At 30.2% G+C, this 9,464-nt stretch overlaps 1 protein-coding gene and 1 pseudogene across 2 annotated transcripts in view; one reads left to right on the forward strand and one right to left on the reverse strand.

The window, feature by feature from the left end:
- Positions 1-8,046, reverse strand: part of LOC123920985 (60S ribosomal protein L35a-1-like) — a 33,523-nt gene extending 25,477 nt beyond the window's left edge. Inside the window, exons 1-5 of one of the 2 annotated variants that reach the window (XM_045973356.1) lie at positions 7,836-8,011; positions 7,653-7,688; positions 6,929-7,157; positions 6,804-6,846; positions 5,058-5,196 (exon numbers count right to left, since the gene is read on the reverse strand). In XM_045973356.1, the coding sequence (XP_045829312.1) occupies positions 6,805-6,846; positions 6,929-7,157; positions 7,653-7,688; positions 7,836-7,867 (339 nt within the window). In that variant the 5' untranslated portion in view covers positions 7,868-8,011 and the 3' untranslated portion in view covers positions 5,058-5,196; position 6,804. Of the gene's footprint in view, positions 1-5,057; positions 5,197-6,803; positions 6,847-6,928; positions 7,158-7,652; positions 7,689-7,835 lie in introns of those variants that run through there. The other variant, XM_045973357.1, reaches the window with a different exon arrangement.
- Positions 2,780-4,081, forward strand: LOC123920984 (annotated as a pseudogene).
- Positions 8,047-9,464: the final 1,418 nt, after the last annotated feature.

Below are 9,464 nucleotides of genomic sequence, written 5' to 3' on the forward strand. Positions count from 1 at the left end.
GTTTCTTGCGCGTCATATTTTTACTCATCCGCTACATACGACTTTCTCGCGCGCCCTATTTTTAGTCATCCGCTACTTATAATTTTCTTGTGCTCCTATTTTTACTCATCCGGTACTTACAAGTTTTTCGCGCGCCCTATTTTTACACAACCGCCACGTAAGAGTTTCTCGCGCGTCCTATTTTAACTTATCCGCTACCTACGAGTTTCTAGGGTGTCTTATTTTTACTCATCCGCTACTTAAGTAGCGAAGGTGTTTTATAATTTATACTACGAACTAAGTTCAAATCATCCAAAACAAAATATTTATAGTTATTTTTAATTTTTTTTATTTTAATTTTTTCGGGCTTACGGGTTGCCCGTGGCCCATTCGAGTTAGCCCATATTTTAGTCGGGCTTTATCTGGCCGGGCTAAAAAGTCCGGAAATAATCCGGGCTAGGATTTTCAAGGTCCGAGCCCGGAAAAAAATCGGTCTTGGCGGACCGGCCCATTCAGGCTAGCCCATTTTAACAGCTCTACAACATAGTAATGTGCTAGTTTTAAAGAAAATGTTTATTTATATCAATGAACAATTAAATGCTTATTCAAACGGGATTATTATGCCTTAATGCGTTGAATGGAGATTAATTGAGATTATTCATGCATGCACGTTGAGTGTGATTCTATCTTATCCAAAAGCAGAGAGAAAAATCGAAACAATAATAATTTCACTGTTTCCACTTTCAAGCAGCTTGGAATGGATTCTCACTTTAACTATAGTTCTCTTGTTTTCTTTTTCTTTTTTGTTTTGGCGCGTACCCTTCTTTGCGAATGGGAAAGGGAAAGGAGTTTTAGTAAATTGGATTTCGGGTGTAAGCGTAAGGTAAATAAAATATAATAAATAATTGTTTTATTTAAAAATTAAACTCCGATTCTATCGAATGAGGTAAAGTTCATTAATCACTTAAATTTAATGTATTGATTATATTTTATCACTGGAAAATATAATTCACAAAATTTTGAGAGAGAGCGGGGGGGACAAACATGGTGAATTTTTTTTTTGTTGATGAATTTCATATATTTGAGAGACTCTAGTTATTTTTGGATTTGAATTTTCTCCATTTTTCCTCTACATCTCTCTTCTTCCTAACTCTATCTCGAAATTTGATTTTTTTTGGTATACCTCGAAATTTGATCTTTACCTTCACTCTCATCTACATCTATTAAATACTTGTATTGTGACAACCTTTTGATCACAATGTTTAATCACACATACATCAAAATATATATATCATTTAATTAATCAAAAATATATACATTATTTAATTTCTTTCTCTTTCTACATTTTTTTTTTTTTGGTAGAGCTCTTTCTACATTTTTTAAATATGTGAAAGTGACTAAATATGTGGTATAAATAGTAGTGACCACACAAGTATTTCTCCTACACCCTCTCCTCATAGAGAAATGAGACAGACATAGAGAAGAGTGAAGAAGTGTATTCAAACTCCTATATCTCTCTTCATTAAAAAAAAATGTGAGTTTAAGAGAAAAATATATATAAAGTTAGAAGAGACGAGTAGAAAAAATCGAATTGAATGAGAAGATTCAATTTCATTTATTTTTATATTAATATAGTTTTAGAAACTAAATTAGCGAGAATATAAAATATTGTGGCAAACCAATATTCAAATTTCTAGCAAAAGAGTACTGTGCTGGTTTTAAAGAAAAAAGTTTATTTATATCAATGAACAATTAAATTAAATGCTTATACAAACGGGATTAATGTGATTCTATCTTATCCAAAAACAGAGAGAAAAATCGAAACAATAAGGGCCCGTTTGATGCACAGGATAAGAGACAAGATAGAATAATTGTATCATATCCTGCCGCAATCCAGTATTTGGTGATACAGCAGGATATGATAAGTTAATCCTAAAGCTTATCCTATCCTGTCTCTCTAGTTATAATTCTTATCCTGAATTTGAGCTGGGTTACCAGCAGGATAGGATAAGAAAAAAAAAATTACTGGTTTATTTTATAAAATATATTTTAAAATACATAAAATAAAATTAATAAAATATAAATAATAAAATAATTAATTTTTAAATATATATGTGATTTTCTCACAGGGGTAATTTTGTAATTTATATATTCTAAAAAATCAAAATTTTACAAAAATTACAATATTTTAAAGTAAAATTATTATTAAAAAAATGACAAATAGGGATATTAATTTAAATTTTATAAAAAATTAAATATAATTCTTTTGCAATAGTAGTTTTATCATTTACGTATGAGATATATAATATATTTATTTGGCTTATCTAACATGTATATATTATTGAGTTATTTATTTGATCATGATTCATATAAAAATTAAACTTGAATTATTTTCTCATGATTTTTAATTTAAATTATATAAAGTTATTTGATTACTTATTTATATTTTTTATTTATAAAATTCAAAGTATTACAAAATAATTTTAAAAAAATAACAATTGTTTTACAAGAGTAATTTTGTCAATTAAATATGTTATATATCTTATCATATTATTATGAGCAAATATGTATTAAAAACAAAATATAATAGTTATCATGTTTGTTATCCTGTGTGCACCAAACACAGGATATGATAACTGAGTATAACTGTTATCCTGCTGTTATCATATCCTATCTTTATCCTGTTTTATATCCTATCATGTCACTATGCTATCCTTCGCACCAAACGGGCCCTAAAAATCGCGCCAAACAAACTCTATAATATCTCACTAACTAACTAACTAACTCAGTAACCAATTCTTCACTCACCGTTGCAAAATCTCTCTCACCATGTTTAACACCTTCAGTTTCTCTCTCTACCTTCTCCTCTCTCTCCTCCTAACAACCACCGCCACTTCCCTCCCTACAATCGGCATCACATATTCAACCACCACCACTCAATCCCCAACACCACCACCACAACCACCACAAGAACGCATCACCACCGCAATGCAAAATCTCAATTCTCAAACTCACTTCCCTCCGTCTCGAAGAACCAAATCCAACCATCATCCGAAGTCTTCTCTACACCAACATCTCTCTCTTCCTCACCATTCCAAATTACATGGTTACCCCTATCGCTAACAATCGTTCAATCGCACGTGCATGGATCTACACTCACGTGCTTCCTTCTCCCTGCAATCACAAACGTACACGTGTCACTCCGTGATCTCGGTATTCGTAAGATTTCTGTTTCAACTTCTTTTTCTTTCGTTACAACCGTTTCTTATCCGTTTCCACCGTCTTCCGCCACTTTTCAAGAACCTCCCGGCGTTAACCTAATCGGTCCTTTACTTCAATTCTTGAGCGATACAAATTCTTCGTTCTTGATTAATCTTTACCCTTACAATCTTTACCGTTTACAACCGGCGATTCTTCTCGGAGTCGCACTTTTTGAAGAGCATCCGTTTAATTTCCGTGACGATTTCACTACCGGAGTTCGTTACCGGAATTTGTTTGACATTATGGCTGACTCTGTCGTTAGTGCAATGCCTTTCGCCGGATACGAAACGATTCCGGTTATTGTTACTGAAACGGGATGGCCTAGCGCCGGTAATGAGCTTGACGCGAATCCTGGTTGTGCGGAGGTTTATTTGAAGTCCGGTGCCGGAACGCCGTTGTTGAAAGAAGGAGTGAAAGCGGTTTATCTTTACGAGCTGTTTGATAAAGACGGATCGGGTCGAAATTGGGGAATTTTGTACCCGAATGGTTCAACGAAGTATCGAATTGATTTCTCTGAAGCTTCACGTTCGTATTTGATGAATTGGATTAACGTGGCTTTGATTTTGGCGTTGATCGTCGTTGAGGTTTGTTGCATGGTTATTGTTCATTAGAGTTTTTGTTAAGTTTCTGTTAATGTTGTTTTAGATTTTGGGATTAGTCACTAATACTAAGTGATTACTGGTTAATTACTGGAGAGAGTTGGATTAAAATCTTCATTGTGGTGTATTCTATTTTTTTTTTTTTTTTTTATGTTTCCAAATATTACTACCAAAATGCCCGTATTATATTTTTGATGAATGTTAATGGTTCATTTTTGTTTAATCCAAAAGAATTATTATTATCTGTGTGATTGAAATGGGTGTGAGGACATTACTATTCTCAAATGCAATATATATCAATTTTGATGTATTTTTTATTTTTAAAAACTATATATTAAAATTTTGTAATGTTGTTTTTATATTTTTTGTTGTCTATAGATTTTATTTGAGTAGTGACAGATAAAACATAAAAGCTATAGTTATAGTTATAGGCAATATAAAAAATCACAAGGCTAGTTTATTGGATAATGAAAAAATCCTAATATTTATTTGTTCATATTCATAAACTTTTTTTCTTAGAATATTGAATTTTAGCTTCACAGTATCACTTTAGTTTAATGTAATGAGTTCATTGGTTCCAAAAATATTAAAAGCATGAGCTTAAAGTCGAAAATTAGAGTAATTTAATTACAAGATTTAATAACAAAACAGTTTTTTTTCCTCTATTTTATGAGTCAAATATAAAGCTGTCAAAAAATTTCATTAACACAAAATTATATTGATTACTTATAAGTAATTATTCACATAAAGTTCACGAGTCACAGAAATATCCAAAAAAACAATGTTCACAAGTGTCTGGATGCATACACATCTAATATAATATGCAAACTCTATGATATTGCATTTTATTTTACCAAACATAATACTGCATTTTTTATTAAAGCCAAGTAGAATATAAAACAAGGACCAAGAGTCTTGCCATGTTAACAGGCTCTTAAGATGATCACAATGAAGAATACTAAAGATTAAAAGATGATTAAAAGACAAAACGACCCTTTGAAAATAGAAAAAGTAATGGGTTGAAATATGAAATATTGAGGGTAAACTGAAGAATTCTTAAAAATGTATCCAGTTGTATGATACGAAAAATGATTTCTAGACTTGATTAATTATAGAAAATTGGTTTCGATAGTATTTTGTTTTACTCTGAATTAAGAGGAAAACAAATGGAACCCAATGTAAATCATTTTTAAGGGAAAAATCTATTTGAGATTAAGATTCAAACCAAAATGATGGATAGATAAAAAGATGTTAACTCATTGTCTTAAAAAAGAAAACCATTCTATTCAGAGTTACAAAAAGATCAAAAAATTAACTTCCATAATGCATCTGCCTTCTAGTCACAGGTTCAAAACATCTGCAAATATAACCAAAATGCAAAAAATAAGCATGTAATTACACGGTAAATAAATTAAAATAAGAGGATGATCATATTATCATCATACAATTTTGGTTATTCTGAAGTGCACTAACTAACATAAAATGGTAAATTCTACCAAAAATTCACTTGGCTATTAATGTTTGCAGAACTATTCACAGTAGAAATGTATTTTTTAAAAGCCAAGAATATCAACAAAAAAACAAGGAGGGTTGCTTAGATAACCAGGTACCAATTATACAATCATCAAGATCAAACAAGTAAACAACAAAACCAAACTAAACACTTTTACCAAAACTAGTGTCTAAGCCAAGAACAAACAGAACCTCTATCTTACTATGCACAAAAGAAATGAAAATACAACATTTTGAAAAAGGATTCAGGGAAAAGGGAAATTATAAACCAATCATATTGGAGAACATCTCCATGGATAAACAAATATGCTCGTAAAAACAAATTTAGCTGGACAGAATACAGACAACATATGGTAAAAACTGGACCAGAAAAAATTGAAACTGTAAGCCTATATCATTGGAGAACATCTCCATAGATTTAAAGAGAAGCCTCAAGCAGAAAGGCTTTACACTTGATATACGCACAGATAAAATCCTGGAAACAATCTTTGTTAAACAATGTTACCAAGAAGAACTAAGTGCAATTTTGTTTTAGATAGAATTCTAAGTATTAAATAAGAAAAAGGAAGGACAGATTAGTCATACTAACTCATTTTAAGTATTAAATAAGAAACAGGAAGGGTCATGCAACTAGATAATAATTATGTAAGCCAATTACATTGGAGCACAACTCCATAGATTTAAAGAGAAGTCTCAAGCAGAAAGGTTTTCACTTTATATATGCACAGATAAAATCCTGGAAACAATCTTTGTTAAACAATGTTAACAAGAATAACTAAGTGCGATTGCCAAAAAAATAAAATATCCATTTTCAAGTATTACGATAATTATAATAACAATTAGGATGGGCAGATTACGTAGACTATATCAATTTAAAAGGAAGGTTCAAGCAGAAAGGCTTTACATTTTCTATCCACCCATAAAATCCTAGAAAATGTTAAAACTTTTTTATTGGAAACTATTAAACTTGGTAGTCAAGAAATATCGGCTTATTTCTTTTCCAAGAAAGTACGGAAGTAGGATGGATAGAATACATAGCCTAAAAAATGCCACTTAAAGGAGTACTGTTTTCACCCAAAAGAGAGGCCAACAATAAAACACAATATTATGATCAATGCAACATAACCTCTAAAATACATCATCAGAATAGTACAATGGAAAGACTAACTAATATGAGTAAGATCCATGGATAAAAATCCAGAATGTACAAGCCAATATAAGAGAAGAACCAGAAATTGGGAACTTAGGAATTCAAGTCATTTCAGTACTTAATATCTAACATAACATCAGTCCTTTAATTATTTGTCTTGCTTACAGTTCAAACACAAATGGCCAAAAAATTAATAAATTATACAGTTCTTAATCTAAGATATCAGTTTTCAAAGAAGCATATCAATGCAACATGTAATGTATATTGAGAATAAACAAGCATCAATAAACTGGCAAATTTACCTTATATGTTGCTTGGATACATAAATACTCTAACCCTGGCTCCCTACAAAAACACAAAAACATTCAGAAACCATAAAATAAAAGTTGGAGGAAACAAAAAACCATTTCAATGTCCGAAAAATTACCATTGCTTTTGGTGGCAGATTTGACGTGAACTTTGCACGGACTATTCCACTGTTGCCATGAGGCCTAGTAACCTTTCCCCAAATGCATCGATAGTGGCTATCGTCCTTCTTTACCTTGGCCTTGTAAATGTACGCCACACGCTTCCCAGCATACCAAGCAACCTCCTCCTTGGTGTTTACTCCCTCAATCTGGACAAGAGAGGTGTTTGGGTATTGATTTGACTTGGACCTAAAACAACATTACCAAAACTTAGCACAAACAAAGTCCAACCACCCAAATCAATATCAAAATCCAGTGCTGTTTGGATAAACGGCTTTTTTGCAGCTTATATCATAAGCACTTATCATGATAAACACTTATGAATAAGCTTACATAAGCTTTTCCTATAGCAACAAATAATAAAATTAAATTGTTTTTACATCAGTTATATGTTGTTTTCATAAGCTATCTCGGATAACTTATGAAAATAAGCTGAAAATGTCCTAAGCTGTTTTTATAAGTTTTCTCAAGCAATCTCACATGCAGTCATGCCAATAGATGAGATCAAATAAGCCGATCCGAACAGACCTTATATTGAAATCTACATATCTAATAATTATATAATATCTCAAACCCAATTTAGATGCTTGATTCTTTAGAAAACCTTAAAAACTAAAAACAAATACTACAAAAAATGAACAAAATATAACTGACAAAAAAAAATCAATGTAGAAAAAAAAATACCTCTTGTATCCAAGAACATTACCCCTGACATAAAGCCTGATTAAACACAAGATCAAAATAACAACATTAGCAAACATTATTAAAAAAATCACACATAAAATTCATCAATTGTGATTAATACTGCATAATGTGCTGTTAAAAATGAAACCCTAATGCTTATAGAAGAAGGGTAAGATGAGAAACCTAGTGCGTTCTCCTTGTCTTCCTTTAACCATTTTTGGTACCTGCGGCGATGTGTAAGCTCGGCGGTTGAAGGGTTCTTATAGACGATAGATCGAACTGAGTTGGGTCAGTTAGGTTTTTTTTCCTGTTAGGCCCAATGAGTTAATTGGGCTTTTCTTCTTTTTTTTTTGAATCATAATTGGGCTTTTCTTACTTTCCCTCTTCTTCTTCTTCTTTTTTTTTTTGGATTTTGGTAAACCATACTAGTATTACTTTCCCTCGTTGTCGTAACCATGAAAGACAAGGAACAAACAAGGATGAAACATGGGTTCGTGGGAGTAGAAATCGGAACATTTTGAGAAAGAGAAGGAATGGGAGAGAAAATGAAGGTGGCGGCTGCAAAGCTTTGTTGTGTAAAATGAGAAGTTAGATAAGGAATGGGAATTTAGGGTTAGTCATAGTGGGCTGGGCCATCTTAATACTTAACTACAGAAGATGAGTAAAAAAGGGAATAAATTAACTTGGTCAAAAACAAATAATGCAATAGTCCAAAAAAATAAACAAATAATGCAAAAAATCAAGTTGTCAATATATTAATTTTTTAAACTAGTCAATATATTTGCTCGTTAGTCAAAAAAAATTTTGTTTACATGATTGTATTATTTTAAAAAAAAAACTAAACTCTCATAAAAAAAATACATCTAATATAATAATTTCATATGTACAAATTCATAAAAACATTTTAACAATATCTTATAAAAAAAATTACATTTCCAAAATATCATTTATTATATTTCCACAAAAAAAATTTTAAAATTATATTTCATATATACAATAATATTTGATATGGAACAAATAAATAAATAAACACAATAAAAAATAATATTATAAAATTCCGTCTCAAATCCGTCTGAAAGTTTCACACAGATTTGAGACAAATCTCATATATAAATAAATAAACACAATAAAAAATAATATTATAGAATACCGTCTCAAATCCGTCTGAAAGTTTCGCACGGATTTGAGATACATCTCACATATAAATAAATAAATAAACACCATAAAAAATAAGGGTCCGTTTGGTGCGCATGATAACATAGTGACAGGATAGGATATAAAACAGGATAAGGATATGATAGGATAACAGCAGGATAACAGTTATACTCAGTTATCATATCCTATGTTTGGTGCACACAGGATAACAAGCATGATAACTATTATATTTTGTTTTTAATACATACTTGCTCATAATAATATGATAAGATATATAACATATTTAATTGACAAAATTACTCTTGTAAAACAATTGTTAGTTTTTTAAAATTATTTTGTAATACTTTGAATTTTATAAATAAAAAATATAAATAAGTAATCAAATAACTTTATATAATTTAAAATAAAAAATCATGAGAAAATAATCAAGTTTAATTTTTTATATGAATCATGATCAAATAAATAACTCAACAATATATACATGTTAGATAAGCCAAATAAATATATGGTATATCTCATACGTAAATAATAAAACTAATATTGCAAAAGAATTATATTTAATTTTTTATAAAATTTAAATTAATATCCCTATTTGTCAATTTTTTAATAATCATTTTACTTTAAAATATTGTAATTTTAGTAAAATTTTGATTTTTT

This window comes from Trifolium pratense, linkage group LG4, assembly GCF_020283565.1.
Source record: "Trifolium pratense cultivar HEN17-A07 linkage group LG4, ARS_RC_1.1, whole genome shotgun sequence".
NCBI lineage: Eukaryota > Viridiplantae > Streptophyta > Magnoliopsida > Fabales > Fabaceae > Trifolium > Trifolium pratense.